Consider the following 16381-nt stretch of genomic DNA (forward strand, 5'->3'; position numbering starts at 1 on the left):
ATTGTATACCTGGGATATTTGGGATACTGTTGGGGCCGTCTGCATTTGAAGCAGGCGCTGCGTCCGTTTGGGTGTTGCTTTCGTCAAACTCTCGTTTGAAGATGCACAGCAAGCAGGAGATCCTGTAGTCCAGCCGTACATTCAGAATGAACTGAATAACAAGAGAGACGAGACTCAATTTTTTAACAGATTTGTACTCTGTTTTTACTGACTGCTGAAATTATGGTTACTCAGGCTGGATATTCTGCATTCCCAAAGGGCTAAAATAAAATAAAACAACATAAAATAAAATAAAATAGAATAAAACAAAACAAAACAAAACAAAACAAAAAACAAAATAAAATAAAATAAAATAAAACAAAATAAAATAAAATAAAATAAAATAAAATAAAATAAAATAAAATAAAATAAAATAAAATAAAATAAAAAAATTTAAGCTCTATAAAACCATAGAACAGCAATGATTAAAATTAAATTAAATAAAACATTTAAGCCCGATAAAACCATAGAACAGCAATGATTAAAATATAAATAAATTATTTTATTTTATTTTATTAAAATGTAACCATTAACATCATTAAACATCACCTGTAGGATCTCTATGATTTTAAGCTTGGTATCCATCACTAGAATGTCTTCCTTCTCTGGTTCTGTCTGGGTCTTTACTACATCTCCATCTGGAGGTGTCGTGGGGGTTGTGGGTAAGAATCCGCCTCCTCTCAACACCACCTGGGTCATCAGCTCACCAACACCATGGATGGACTTCATTACATTACTACCTGAGAGAAATAGACCCAACAATGTTTTAAAACACCTCTGATGAAACATATCTGCTTTAAACATTTAGCGATTGTCTGATAATTCACAAGATCAACATTAAAAGTTGAGCTGCTGATCTATCAAACAAACCTAAACTATTATAATATTAGAGATCAAGAGTGTGAGGATTTACTTTTGGACTCATCTCCCTTTTCCATTTTGTTGATGGGATAAATGGTGCTGACATGAACGCAGTCCAAAATGGCCAAGAGGATCTTCGTCAAACGCAACAAGTCGCTGAAGTTGTAAAAGCCGAAGTAAATGAGGTTTCTTGCTAAATTCACAACCTAAGAAACACAATAAACAAGCAAACACATCAACAGTCAGGTTTCTAATCTAAAGTGAAGGAAATCTTCTTAAAGTTAGAAAGAAAAATGAAGAAACCATAAATGCAAACTATGTGCACTTCCATCAAGTCTTTAGAGTGGCTGATTGTAGTATTGGTAACCTAGTAACCAACAGCAAAACAAGGCAATCATAATTGAGACAGCTAATTGGTCACATGGGTGTAATGTTTGCTACATCGGTGTTTATTTGGCAAATGTGTTTCCATCTCCCATTATTCACATTCACGATTTTCTCACAAGTCCAAATCCACCTCAAACTAGCATTTTTTTTTTTGCAAATTAAGGGATTTTAATAAAAATTTGGCATTTCCATCACAAGTTTCTCAGGCAATATTTCAAAATGCATAATAACACAGGACGATGGAAACCAGCTAATGAAGTCCAAAACAATCCACTTTTATTGAGCTTTAGTATGCAGTACACAAGGCTTACCTCAAAAGTGAGCTTGTTTTTCTCTTTATCGGAGAAAGGAACGTTTTGAAGGACCACATCTCTGAGGTAGTTCTCCACAAAATCCATTGTTAGCGCAAAACGCTCCTTTATCTCGTCTCTGCTGGTTCCATCATTGTCATAACTAAAACCAAAGACAACATTAATTAATAGAGCGATATTTAGGCCCAATCCTAACTCTATTTTTGTACCCTTTCCCCTTCCTATTCCCCTTGGCCCTTAAAACTGAGTGTAAAGGGGAAAAGCTTCAAAATTTACCCCTAAGAATTGGGACACCACTACAGCACCAGCACACGTCATCATATGTCATCTCGATCTCTTGCTTCATGTGAGATCAGACGATCGCGACTGCTGTAGTTATTCCAGTTGTGCTTTTTTTTAGTATTTATCTTCAAGAAATCACTGAAGGCATATATTATGTTATCATAACGATCTAATGTGGCAATAAGATCGTAATGTACTGTGTATTTACACAGTGGCCATATTCATCTATGTAAACACACGAAAAACAACACTAACATTATAGCAGACACTGTAAAAAGGTCATTCTCTGCCACTAGACATTACTGACAGGGTATTTGAGTGTCATCGAGTGACAGAATGTTGTGGAACTGCTATACAGAAGGTATTATTATGGATTATAGATCGCGAAATTTATCGGTTTTTATTTTAGCGGGTTTTTTTAAGCATGACGGTAAAAGACGAAAGCAGTTATGAATATATTAAAACATATGCTTGTTTGTTGTAAAAATTCATAATAATGACAAAAATTTACTAATACAAAGTTACTAATTTGTGGCTCTCCTTCCAGGTTCAGTTGTGGCTGGTGAATTCTGGGAAATTTTCTTACCCCTTGGTTTCGAGTGTGGTCCTGAAATCTTTGTTCGCAGGGGTATTCACCCCTTCCCCTTAGCCCTACGTCTTCAAGCTAAAGAGAATTGGGACACCCCTACCCCTTGACGTGAACGCGCAATATATATATATATATATATATATATATATATATATATATATATATATATATATATATATATATATATATATATATATATATATATATATATATATATATATACACCATTTGGTAGAGGTTGATATTTTAGAGATTATGGGATCTGTTGAAAAAAACGTATTGAGTGTGTTAACTAGTGAATTTAGTAGTTAAGAAATGCAATACAGTAAAAGGGATATTTAACAAATATACAACCAAATATGTCTTTTGCATTCTAGGCTTAGAAGTAAAAAAAAAATTGGAAATGCTTTTGTGATATACTGATTATAAGCATCTAGACACGTCCATATTGCTGAAAGTTTAAAAAAAATTAAAACAAGTAAGCAGAATGTAGTTACTGTAAGATGTTTTATAACATTGTTAGCCTGTTTAACATCTTGATGTTTCTACTGTATGTTTAAGCACATTCCTAGATTTAAGACATTGCTTAGACATTGATAAGAATTATTATCTTTACCCGAATTGCTAGATAGAATTAGCATGTCGCTTACATTTTTCTAACGTGGTTAACATTATTAGAATGAATTAATATGTTGCTAGTACAGTTATCATAATGGTAGTATGAATTAACATTTTGCTAGCATGTTTCTAACATGGCTAGTATATTAGCATCTAGCTAGCATAAACTACTAACATGCAACTAACTCTTTTTTAGCATGGTTAGCATATTTTAAAATAACCTGAATGACTAGTTAAGTGGTTGTTAGCATGATGGTAACATGAATTTGCATGTTGTTAAAATACTTTTTTATTATTCGAAGAAGCTGCTTTAATGGTTAATTATTTATATAATTTTTATTTTTTCAAGTCATAATAATAAAGATAAAGAAACTTTATTGTCATTGACCAGCAGCAATAAAAAATACATAGACAAACAAAACAAACAAAAAGTTTGTGAAAATTTGTGCACTAAACTGTAATAAACATAATAACACAGTCCTGCTTTAGAGCGTTTTTAGTGCAGTAAAGTGTTTAGTGCAATAATGGTAGAAATGATAAAATGATTATCAATTGAGCACTTGAACTTACTCATCGATGGCGATTTTGGAGGGAATCTCGGACCACAGCCGGGCGTATTTGACAGGCATGACCTGCTCCTGTGGGTCTCGGTCCACATGCATGTGAAGCATCAGTCTACAGAAGGAGGCCCGGAGGTCATAGGGCAGGTCTTCATCTGACATGCAGCGCAGGATCAGGTCCACATCCAGCTGGCCCGAGATCTTCTCAATGGCCAAATACTGGCGGTCCAAACACATCCGAGCAAACAGATTCAGCTGATATCTGAAGAAATGAACCAGGAGGGTGAAATACTGAGGAAACTCAGTTGGATATACAGTTGAGATCAGAATTATTAGCCCTCCTAAATTATTAGCAACTCTGTGTATTTTTTTCCCCCAATTTATGTTTAACAGAAAGAAGATTATTTCAACACATTTCTAAACATAATAGATTTAATAACTAATCTCTTTCTTTTATTTGTCATGATGACAGTATATACAGTAATATTTTGCTAGATATTATTTTTAATAAAACAAATAATGCCAAGTTCAGACTGCATGATTTTTTTAAAGTCGTCATGTCACGGATGTTTTCACACTGCATGACTATATGGGTTAGTGTTCTGTCGGGCTGTGTTTACACTGCAAGATGGATCGGCGACAGGAGGTTTCACACTGCATGACTTTATAATAGGAAGAATCGCCGACAACTTTGTCCAAACTACGTATCACAACCAAACACGCGAGAAGTGACTTGGAAACAACCTGAGGACATGTAGTATATATTTTGATATCAACTACATAATGAGAAAGAAGCCTTTAGTGGAGTAGAAAATGTACTTATTTTGCTCATGGGTTTAAAGGGAATTATCAATTTCTCCTCAACTTTTTTCTTTTTTGACCCAGTTGTGGCATTGCTCAGATGACACGTCAAACAGACACTGGTGTTCCTGCCAAATTTCCAATAGTTATTCCTCCATTTCTTGGGTCCAAATACACTGATAATGAGCGCTTTTAACATCTCCCTCAACCTCCCGCTGCCCTGCAGGTACCCATGCTAGTGGATGCTGCTCTCTCATTGGCTGTAGGTGATCGCCGATGTTATTTTCAATCAGAACTCATTCACACGGCATAATTTGAATCATCGACAGCTCCAGATATTTAGCATGTCAAATATCTCACAGGTGTCGGCGACTCATCTCGATTCTCTTTGATAATTCACACTGTGTGATTGTTACTCGCAAGGACGAGCACCGATTTGCCTGTGATTTCAGCCATTTGTCAGTGATTTCTCAAAACCTGTCGGCGAGTCAAAATCGGGGCTAAAATCATGCAGTCTGAACTCAGCATAAGACTTTAACCAGAAAAAATAATATTATTGGAAATACTGTGAAAAATTCCTTGCTCTGTTCAACATCATTAGGAAAATATATGAAAAATTCACAGGAGGGCGAATAATTTTAACGTCGACTATATACCATTTTGAAAACATTCAGTCAGTTATGAAAGCAATTGTGATCGATAACAAAAATAGGTCTTAATTGAAATAAAATAAACATCAATTATGAACAAAGATGTAACTTATAAAAAACAAACAAAAGAAAATAGAAACATGTTGCAGTACTAAAAAGCAGATTAAGCACTAACTAAACTATAATGAAAAACAAAAACATTATTAAAACAACTTAATATAAATACAGTTTGGGTTGTTAGTGTTGTTAACAAAACTCAAGTCATTCAATGAAATAAAACAAAAAAATGTAACTAAACAAAAATGGCATTAGTTGCTTAAGATGAAGTATGTAAATAACCAAATCTAAAAAAATATTAAAATATATATTTAAAATAATTGAATGAATACATAAAATAATAAAATGTAAAATAAACATTAAATAAAAAAACAATTCAATTAAAATAAACAAAAAATAAATCAAAACCAGAGAGCATATAATGAGTCAAATAATGTTCAGATCAATTGTTTCAATAAACTGATAACTTGTCTGACCTGTAGTAGCTAATAACATCCTGGTCGTCTTTCTGGCCTTCTTTGGCATCTTGTGCCAACTCTCTGATGCTCTTACTCTTCACCTCCTTATTGCTGTTCTTCCAAAACAACCAGACCTCCTCCTCGTCCACTTCCGACTCTATAGGACCCTCTCCAGACTCCACCTCGAACCGGGACAACACCAGCCTGAGATAAGAGAGAATAAGACAGGGGGAAATGAGGACTTTTGAGTGGAACTGGCAACAAGGAGCTCTTTATTGGGAAAGTCTACAATTTGGCAGGCATTGATCAAATACATGTTGGTTTTTCCCTCTTCAAAGCACATATTCTTGTAAAACATACATGTTTTAGTCCTATAGAAATATCCATGGTGTTCATAATTGCCTGTCATTTACTTAGTCTAGGTCAGGGGTGCCCAAACTTTTTCGTATGAAGGGCCAAAAACAGCAGTGAGCCGAAGATAAATATAGGCTACCAAACAATTTTACATTAAAGTTGTCATGGGTAATTTCATAATTTACTTGACGATATTTAAAAATAAATAGAAAACATCACTTTGAATTGTATTATTCAAATTAATTCTATTAATTAATTCTATTTAATTTCTGAACAACTAATTCAGTATAACTTTATTAATCATAATTTACTGCAATAAAACAATCACATTTATAACACAGTGGAGTTCAATACTGAATACAGTAGTCAAGCAGTCCCTGCTTTGTCCTCTATCCGTTGGGTGACAGTATGTACATTTTAAACTAAATTACAGAATTTAAGTTAAAACATTTCATTTCAGTTAGCTTTTTGTAGCTTAACAATAAAACAAACAAATAAAAGTTTACATTAAATTTGAAATGACAATCTCTGAACCATCCCCATCATTCTCCCTCTCTTCTCAGATGGGATGGTGGGCCAAATCAAAGGTTACCATAGGCCAACTTTGGTCCGCAGAACCTAGTTTGGGCATCTCTGGTCTAGGTCAATTGCGAGTATAAGTTTTTCATAAAAAAAATTAACACCGATTTTAACAAAAAAAAATTAGGAATCCTAAAAACCCCATACTGATAAAAATGGTTTAAGAGGTTTAAGTAAGTTAATGATACATAAAGAGTCCAGCAGATTGCACTATTATCTTTATCTCTTTCTTTTTCATTCTTTTAAAACCAATTTAACACATTTTAATCTGTTTTTAATCATTTTTATTCTTTGTTTTTATTTTCTTATACTTGTTTCTTTTACTTTTGTTTATTTAATGCACTTTGAATTACCACTGTGTATGAAATGCGCTTTATAAATAAACTTGCCTTGCCTACAGTAGTAGAAGCAGCAGCAGCAACTACAATTTTACTATTGTCACAAAACCTTCATTAACAAAATATCAGAGACTTTGACCAAACTATGAATAAGCAGAATTGCTTTTAACATTAATAATACAGTTTTCCTAGAAACTGAATAAGCATATTATATGTTCATGTTTTGAAACCATGTCTTACTTAGTCTCTATAAGGATGTCAGCATTGGCGGGGTTTAAAACAGCATTGCAGATCAGTTCCTGAGTCACTGGGATGGACTTATTCATAGATACGCACAGATCTGAGAGGTAGTCCAGAAACCTGAACACATTGAAACAACACATTGAAACATGTCAGACTTCAGTCTCGCCTTCCTCGTACATACTAGTACAAGCCAAAAGTTTCGGTGTTGATCTTAAAAGCTCTTTTGTCTTTGCACTACAGTCTCTCCCACCTCGGTTCACGGTTTTTCCTCACAAGGCTGACAAATGTGTCGATTTCTGCCGCCGTGATGTGCTTCTCCAAGAGTTTGCGGTTGTTGTGGAGGAGGGCTGTTATTGTGTCCTCGGCCAACACATCGTAGCCGATCTGTTTCTGCATGAAGCGGAACTGCTTGGCGATGTATTCCTGGACACAAAGACATAATAGTGATTCAATCTGCACACCAGTTCCCCATTTTCCAGTCTGCTTTGACTTAAACTACATTAATTTAGGTTAAATCATTTTGCACATCAGTCAATGGATGTCAAATATTTTATTCAAAAGTTTATTTGTATAGTGCTTTTCACAATAATTAATGTTTCAAAGCAGTTTTACAAAAGGTGCACATTATTATATTACAATTAATATTCAGAAAAGTTAAGATTATTAGTTACCATAACTTTATTATTTATTAATAACTTTAACTAGTAATTAATAGCTTTTAATAGTTAAAAAACACATAGTTAACCTGCATACATACAATATGTAGGTCACAGGTGTCAAACTCCGTTCCTGTAGGGCCATAGCTCTGCACAGTTTAGTTCCAACCCTAATTAAACACTCCTGACCAAACTAATTGAGTGCTTAGGCTTGTTTGATACAGTACCTACAGATATGTGTGTTGAAGCAGGTCTGCGGCCCTCTAGAAATTGAGTTTGACACCCATGATAAAGGTAATGTTATTGTGTATATTGTAAATGAAGTGTATTTCTGTATATAACATATGTTTTTTTAAACACATTTTTTATTGCCATATATTGCCTTGAACCAAAATGCCAGACACTTTTAACTTGACAAAATTTTGAGAAAGCTAAAAAATTAGAAATGTTGTGTTTGAAAATAGCTCATTTCTTTTAAGTTCTGACATTTATTGCAATAATTATTTATATAGCCTCACATTATATAAATTCACTTGAAAAAAGTGAAAATTGTTTTTAAAAGTGAATTGTATAAACGTTTTGTGCTTTTTGACCCATATTGCCTTGCCCCTAATATGCAGAAAATTAAATACACTTTTAACTTGAAAAAATGTCAAGAAAGCTAAAAAATTTAAAATGTTGTGTTGGAAAATAGGTAATTTCTTTTAAGTTCTGACATTTATCGCAATAATTATTTATATAGCCTCACATTATACAAAATTATTTGGAAAAAAGTGAAAATTATTTAGAAATGTGAATTATATGAACATTTTATTGTTTTTTGACCCATATCACCTTGCCCCTAATATGTAGAAAATTAAATACACTTTTAACTTATGAAAAAAATGTCCAGAAAGATAAAACATTTAAAATGGTGTTAGAAAATAGCTAAATTCCTTCAAGTTCTGAAGATTATTGACATTTATTGTGATAATTAGTCATTTAGCCTGACATTATATAAAATCAAAAAACAGTTATATGAACATTTTATTGTGTTTTTGACCCATATTGCCTAACCCAAAATTCAATACAACTTTTAACTTGACAAAATGTTGACAAAGCTTTCAAAAAAGAGAGAGAAACACTGTGTTGAAAAACAGCCAATTTCTTTCAAGTTCTAACATTTTTCATGATACATCGTCATATAGCTTGTGCTCACAAAAAAGTACTTAGTACATTGTAACTATTTATTCATATAGCCTCACATTATATAAAATCATTTTTACAAATGATTTTATATAATGTGAGGCTACATGAATATTTAGCTACAATGTGAGGCTATATGACTTAGTATCTTTTTTCTTAAAAGTGAAAATTATTTAAAAATGTGAATTATATGAACATTTTATTATTATTATTTTGACTATTGACTATCACCCTGTTGAATAAGCTAAAAAATTAGAAACACGCTGTTGAAAAACAGCTAAATGCCTGTTAGTTCTAATATTTATCATTTATATAGCCTCACATTGTAAATACATATTCATATAGCCTCACATTATGGAAAATTATTATTTTTTTAAAAGTGAAAATGATCAATTTGTGTTGGGACAACATGAATAAATTGTGTGGAACCCTGCATTTTTTACAGTGTACTGTAAATACACGTCAATCAAATTAAATTGGAATAATAAACACTAATAAAATGCTTTTTAAAGACTAATAGACAGCAACTAAATTTACAAAACTATAACAATCAATCAAAATACGTACCAATATATATATATATATATATATATATATATATATATATATATATATATATATATATATATATATATATATATATATATATATATATATATATATATATACATACATATATACATATATACATACACACACACACACCTAAACAACACAATTATTAATATTATTATTATTTCAAATGCCCTAAAAATGCCAATCGGATATAACTCAAAACTATCTCACAGTCATCTCACAGTCTGCACATTAATCCATGACTTTATGTTAATATTTCTATTTCGTTTAAGCTTTGATGTTAATTTTATTTCACTATAAAAAGAACTGTTCCACGATTTGATTCATATTATAAATGAATTATCTTTTGCAAGCAATTGTGCTTAACTAAGTACTTTTGTGTGAGCACAAGCTTGAAATCTTGCTCAGATAGAATAAAGCTTGTCAAAAAATAAATACAATTAAATGCATTAAATACATTTAACCTAGTACACTACACATGTAAATGCATTAACACTGACAAGTAAATATTTTAAAGGTGGAGTGAGGTGTAAAAATGCATTACGCATAGTTTCTAAAAATGTTTTAAGAGTTAAAAGTAGTTGTAAAAGTGGAAACCACAGGAAATAACACTCATGCCTGCATGCCAGATAACATCTTTAACTTTATGAACATATCTAAGAGGATCAGAATTTAATCATGTCAGCAAGACTTTAGAGAACATGCAAATCAACATAGGAAGCACTGGGACTTTGGTTCTTGTTCACCTGTTAAAGAGGCAATGAATGCTTGCAAAGTTCCTTTCTATTAGGTGTGTGGGATGTTAACCATCTGTGTTTTTCAATTTTTTTTACTATGTGCAATCTGACATTATTGGGCATGCCATAAACAAACAAGTATGAAACAAATTGATTAGCTTAGACAAAATAAAAATAGATATGTTGTCTTGGGAAGCAGCTAAAAACTATAAGCTTTAGTAATTCAATAACAAAGTAAATACAAATGTATAAAATGATAAACTACATAGGTATAAAAAGTAATACAAGGTATTAAAATATTTGTCTGTGCTGATATACTAACTTGTGTACTTTATGGATTGAATTTATTGCTTTTAATCGAATTAACAATGTTTATTAATTTAATCAATTTGCTAATCAGTCTCATGGCCTTTGTGCATTTCTTTAAAATAAAATAAACTAATAAATATATTTTTTGTATGGTGTTAATGTAGTTTGTGCATGTTCAAGTAAATAAAATCAATATGTCACTATTTAAAATATGTTTTTAGAGCGCATCCTAATGTTATTCAGTCAATCCTACTTGAGTGTGTGTATGTATATATATATATATATATATATATATATATATATATATATAGATAGATAGATAGATAGATAGATAGATAGATAGATAGATAGATAGATAGATAGATAGATAGATAGATAGATAGATAGATAGATAGATAGATAGATAGATAGATAGATAGATAGATAGATAGATAGATAGATAGATAGATAGATAGATAGATAGATAGATATATGTGTATGTTTAAATATATGTATGTATAGAAATATATATATATTGATAGATAGATTTTTTTTATACATACATATATTTAAACATATACATACATATATATACACATCTATCTATCTATCTATCTATCTATCTATCTATCTATCTATCTATCTATCTATCTATCTATCTATCTATCTATCTATATATATATATATATATATATATATATATACTAAAGAAAAAAAATTTATGTTATGCAAATTTTATTGATCAAAGAAAATGATTGTTCTGTGCTACATCAACATGACAGCACACACATATAAAAACTGATCAAAATCTAATACAATATAACAAGCTGCATTGTGTTTACATTTGCTTTAGATGCCTTCAAACCCGAAACTAATAAATAATTAAAGGGGCATTATGATCCTGACACGCACAATGTGTTCAGCCAATTAGACTGCTCTGAGGTCAGCTAGCTAGCCAATCAGAGTAGAGGCTGAAGCGCTGATGTAGTGACGCACCTGGTTCTTCCTGTAGTCATGCTGTGAGTGTCGCAGGACACGGTAGCAGAGCCGGCAGATGTGCCTGAAGGGAGCATGTCTCTGGTCATTCAGCTCCTCCAGACGCAGCATTGGACCGTCACCACTGTCTGTAAATGGAGCCTGCAGCAGCTTGAAGATCTGGTGATAAAGGGAGAGTGGAGACTGTAGCTAATTTCCATCCACCTATTTGTCTATGCGCATTTTGAATATGTGCATTAAAAATGCTTAATGTAGGGAAAATCATACTTGTTTCAAGATGTTCTGCTCTCTCATGACTTTCTGCCGTTCACGATTGGGTTTATTGACCATGATCTCCAACACATCCTGTCCATTGTTGGGAATGTCCACTACAAAAAACACGAGATCCTCCAACAGCTTAGTGACAAACCTACAGAAACCAACAGAGAAAGAAAAGTCATAGTAATTATAATGGTGGATTGATCTCTTAACAGTGCCTATTCTTCAACTTTTTTTTCATTAAAAGTGCTGGGAAATGCTTTAAAATGCCAGCTTAGATCTGGAAGGCCTCCTGGAAGTGTTTTTTCCCCACTGTAATCAATTGCTGCATTGAAACTGAGGCCATAGCGAAAGCATTTAGTCAGGGGTCACTAGAGGACAGAAACACTTCCCAAACACATTCCTGCTCCATACCTTCTTTCATTCTGGGTGATTGTGCCCTTCTCCAGCTTGCCAGCAATGGATGCCAACACTTTACTGGCATCATTAGCAAAGTCCAGATCCCTCACCTCTGCAGGAGGAACTGGCACAATGGCGAAGGCCTCTTTATCTTCTTTGACGGACGACGTCCCAATCTGAAGAGCAAAACACAGAGAAATTAAAAGGACAGCTCCCCCAAAATGAAAACTCTCTTATTAATTTATCACCCTCGTGTCATTCCAATACCCTGAGATCATTTAATTATCATTAGAAAACAAGGTTGATATATTTTAGATGAAATCTGAGAACGCTCTCGTCCTCCATAAACACAGTTTTACGTTCAAAGTTCAGAAAAGGAACCAGAAACCAAGTACAAACTTTCTGTGTGACTTCAGTGGTTCAAGTGTAATCATACGAAGCTCCAAGAACACTTTTGCGCACCAGAAAATTGTAAAAACAACTTTGTTCGCCTATGTCTTCCGCATCAGATCAGGGTTTGTTCGCCTATGCCTTGCGCATCAGATCAGGGTTTGTGCATCTATGCCTTCCGCATCAGATCAGGGCGCGCATCTACTACAGGATATTAGGGGTTGCACAGACTAGTCGACTTTAATACTCTGCTGTGACACTTTTTGACTGAGGTCGACTAGTTGCGCTACACAGATCACATGGTTTTTGACCTGAACTAAATGGCAGCCTTACACACAAATTTGAGCAGCTTTTTGACCCGCACTATCATATCATATGCCATGAAGTGGTGTTCGATGTACTGTGTGCTGACAATGTATGCATTACTTTTGCACTAAGTATATCTGTTATTGTTACCTTCTTAGTAGTACGACTCATGATCAATATGTTGACTGCATTTATTTTGCACTAAAATTAGCCTGTGCTTATGTTGCATTATTAACGAAATGAACAGTGTTGACAATGCATTGTCAATGTCATTGGTAATGCTGCATTGTTTTTGCAACATGTTATGAGCTGTCGAACAGCATGTGGATATATTTTTCAGCGACTAGTCGATGTCAACATGAATTTTAATAACATAAAACTCGACTTTTAAATATCTAAAGTTGTTCAACGCCTACAAGCAAGACGACATTGTGCTGCTGACTCTAATTGTCTTACTGCCCACAGTAAACCAACACCCTGACTTTAAATGGAAGAAAAGACATAGGCAAATTAGGTCATAATTTACTTTTTGTTTTTTGGTGCACAAAAGTCTTTGTATGATTACAGTTCAACCACTGAAGTGACATGGAGTGTTTTTGGATTCTTTTCTGCAATTTGAACATCTCGAGACCACTGACGTGTATGGAGGATAAGGGAGCTCTCTGATTTCATCTTAATTTAGCCTAATATAAAATATCTTAGTTTGTGTTCTGAAGATAAATGTAGGAAATTAATAACAATTTTCATTTATGGGTGAACTAACCCATTAACCGCAACAATATTCAACCCCAAAGTGAGTTTATGTTGAAAACAACATCTATCGTGATGCATTTAAAGTAAATCATTAGATATTTTAGACTGAACATTTATACATCACTCACACGCAGCATAACCGGCTTCTCCTCCTCTTTGTCAATGGGGTTGTTGGTGCTGTGGACCCATGTGTTGGTGCACAAGTGCCTCAATCTCACATATGAGTTCCTGAGGAGCAAACAATTAGTATAAACAACTTATATGCAAAAGACTGAGCTTTTAATATTTATACAGTATATTCTTAAATAAAATTGTTTTTTTAATTGGTATTATTGTTACTATTATGATTATTATTATTAATTAAATGTTATGGCTTTTTTATTATTTGTTTACCTACTAATTATAATAATTGCTGTTATTATTATTTTTTTATATATTTTAAATGATAATATCTATATATATAATCTATGTATGCATGAATGCATTATTTATTAATATTATTATTATTAGCCATATTTAATAAATTTTCTATACATAAAAAGTTTTTAATTAATAAAAATAACAATTAAAATATTTCAAATAAAAATCCATTAATAACTTCACTTAACCCTAAACTAAAGAGCTCAAAGAAGATCACTGCACATTCCTGCTGTGCCGTGAGTTTTCTAGAGCCACATTTAAAGGGCAAATGAGTTCATTTCTTCATTTAGCACTCCCTCACAACACACATGCAGAGCACAAGTCATGTGATTATCTTCAAAAGCTCAGGTAAATTCTCTATAAAACACCCTTAAAGTGATTATGACCCCTCTTACCTCATATGGTCACTCATTGACAACTCACTGACTTCTATACTTTTGGGGTATTAGTAGCAATATGTTAGTCTCAAGGTCATCTGCAGTTGAATTATTCGCCCAAAAAAGTATTTCCCAAATGATTTTAACAGAGCAAGGAATTTTTCACAGTATTTCTGATAATATTTTGTCTTCTGGAGAAAGTCTTATTTGTTTTATTTCGGCCAGAATAAAAGCAGTTTTAAATTTTTTTTAAACCATTTTAAAACCTCAACTCTATATGTTAGTGTGCTCAAACAATTTCTTATTCCACAAATGAGAATCAATGCCTTTTTCAGGATGTCACTGTGTACTTCAGCATCTCATCAGATCTTCTGACCAATGCTCCAACCACCAGAGATACGACAGCATGAGCAGATCTTGTGGTCTGAAAGGAGTATAAGATCTGCTCATGCTGTCGTATCTCTGGTGGTTGGGGCATTGGTCAGAAGATCTGATGAGAAGCTGAAGTACACAGTGACATGAAAAAGGCATTGATTCTTATTTGTGGAATGAGAAACTGTTTGGGACATATCACACTCATTTGAACTATACTGAATTATACTGAATGCTGTGATTTAAAGCAGAAAAATGGTTAGATAGGCTTAGCATTGCTGCAAAATTGTGAAACAAAAGCACTTAACTGTACTTTAGTGTACTGTTAAAGGGGTAGTTTATTAAATAATCAAAATTGGAGGAAGAAAAAAAGAAAGAAACAAGGAAGAAAGAAAGAAAAAACTAAGAAACAAGGAAGGAAAGAAGGAAAGGGCAGGATATATATTTTTTGCTCGTTCAAACTACTTATTTAAAATGAGTTGAAATAACACAATTCTTGAGATTTCATTGGGATAACTTAATTTTTTAGTTTCAATCCACATAAAGTGTTGAGTTAACTTAACTTTGTGTTGGGGCAACATGAATGAATTGTGTGGAACCCTGCATTTTTTACAGTGAAGAAAGAAGGAATAAAAGAAAGAGAGAGAGAGAGAGAGAGAGAGAGAGAGAGAGAGAGAGAGAGAGAGAGAGAGAGAGAGAGAGAGAGAGAAAGAAAGAAAGAAAGAAAGAAAGAAAGAAAGAGAGAGAGAGAGAGAGAGAGAGAGAGAGAAAGAGAGAGTGAGACAGAAAGAAAGAGAGAGACATAAAGAAAGAAAGAGAGAGAAAGAAAGAAAGAAAGAAAGAGAGATAAAAAGAAAGAGAGAAAGAAAGAACGAAAGAAAGAGAGAGAGAGAGAGAGAGAGAGAGAGAGAGAGAGAAAGAAAGAAAGAAAAAAGAAAGAAAGAAAGAAAGAAGAAAGAAAGAAAGAAAGAAAGAAAGAAAGAAAGAAAGAAAGAAAAGAAAGAAAGAAAGAAAGAAAGAAAGAAAGAAAGAAAGAAAGAAAGAAAGAAATTTCAGATTTTTGGATGAACTTTACCTTTAAGTTGACTTAATATTTTATAATTATGTGCATAGTTATTTTGCTTTAAGCCAATGGGTTTACTCACTTCATTAAAGTAAAATCAAATTGGTATTTAACGACTCTGACTGACAGACAGCAGTGATATAAACCAAACACTATTGTTTTTTTTTTTCTAAAGAGGAGGAGCTGCTGTTTGATTCTCCAAACTGTCTTTAGGATTCAGATTAAATGAAGTCAGACATCGAACAAAGCTGCACATTACAAGTCACCTGAGAGGTCTTTTAAGGCTCAGGTAGCTGTGGTCATATTACACAACACAAACTTTCCCTGAGTTCACTGGGTTGATATGGGGCAGATATAGCAGTTACACACAAACACACACAGACCTAATGGCCATCAAAGCCTCCATTGTTCGGAGTGTGTGTGTGATGTTTAAACACACCCTTACGAGGAAGTTTAATACCTGTCAGGCCTGATCGCT

The 16381-nt window shown here is 33.1% G+C and overlaps 1 protein-coding gene across 1 annotated transcript in view; it reads right to left on the reverse strand.

The window, feature by feature from the left end:
- Positions 1-16381, reverse strand: part of itpr1b (inositol 1,4,5-trisphosphate receptor, type 1b) — a 269709-nt gene that overhangs the window by 178642 nt on the left and 74686 nt on the right. The window contains exons 14-25 of the mRNA XM_056468320.1: positions 13800-13899; positions 12238-12398; positions 11833-11974; positions 11566-11724; positions 7378-7550; positions 7125-7244; positions 5632-5817; positions 3658-3909; positions 1599-1740; positions 953-1106; positions 589-779; positions 10-151 (exon numbers count right to left, since the gene is read on the reverse strand). Coding sequence (XP_056324295.1) covers positions 10-151; positions 589-779; positions 953-1106; positions 1599-1740; positions 3658-3909; positions 5632-5817; positions 7125-7244; positions 7378-7550; positions 11566-11724; positions 11833-11974; positions 12238-12398; positions 13800-13899 — 1922 coding nt within the window. The remainder of the gene's footprint in view (positions 1-9; positions 152-588; positions 780-952; positions 1107-1598; positions 1741-3657; positions 3910-5631; positions 5818-7124; positions 7245-7377; positions 7551-11565; positions 11725-11832; positions 11975-12237; positions 12399-13799; positions 13900-16381) is intronic.

Source organism: Danio aesculapii, chromosome 11 (assembly GCF_903798145.1).
Source record: "Danio aesculapii chromosome 11, fDanAes4.1, whole genome shotgun sequence".
Taxonomy (NCBI): domain Eukaryota; kingdom Metazoa; phylum Chordata; class Actinopteri; order Cypriniformes; family Danionidae; genus Danio; species Danio aesculapii.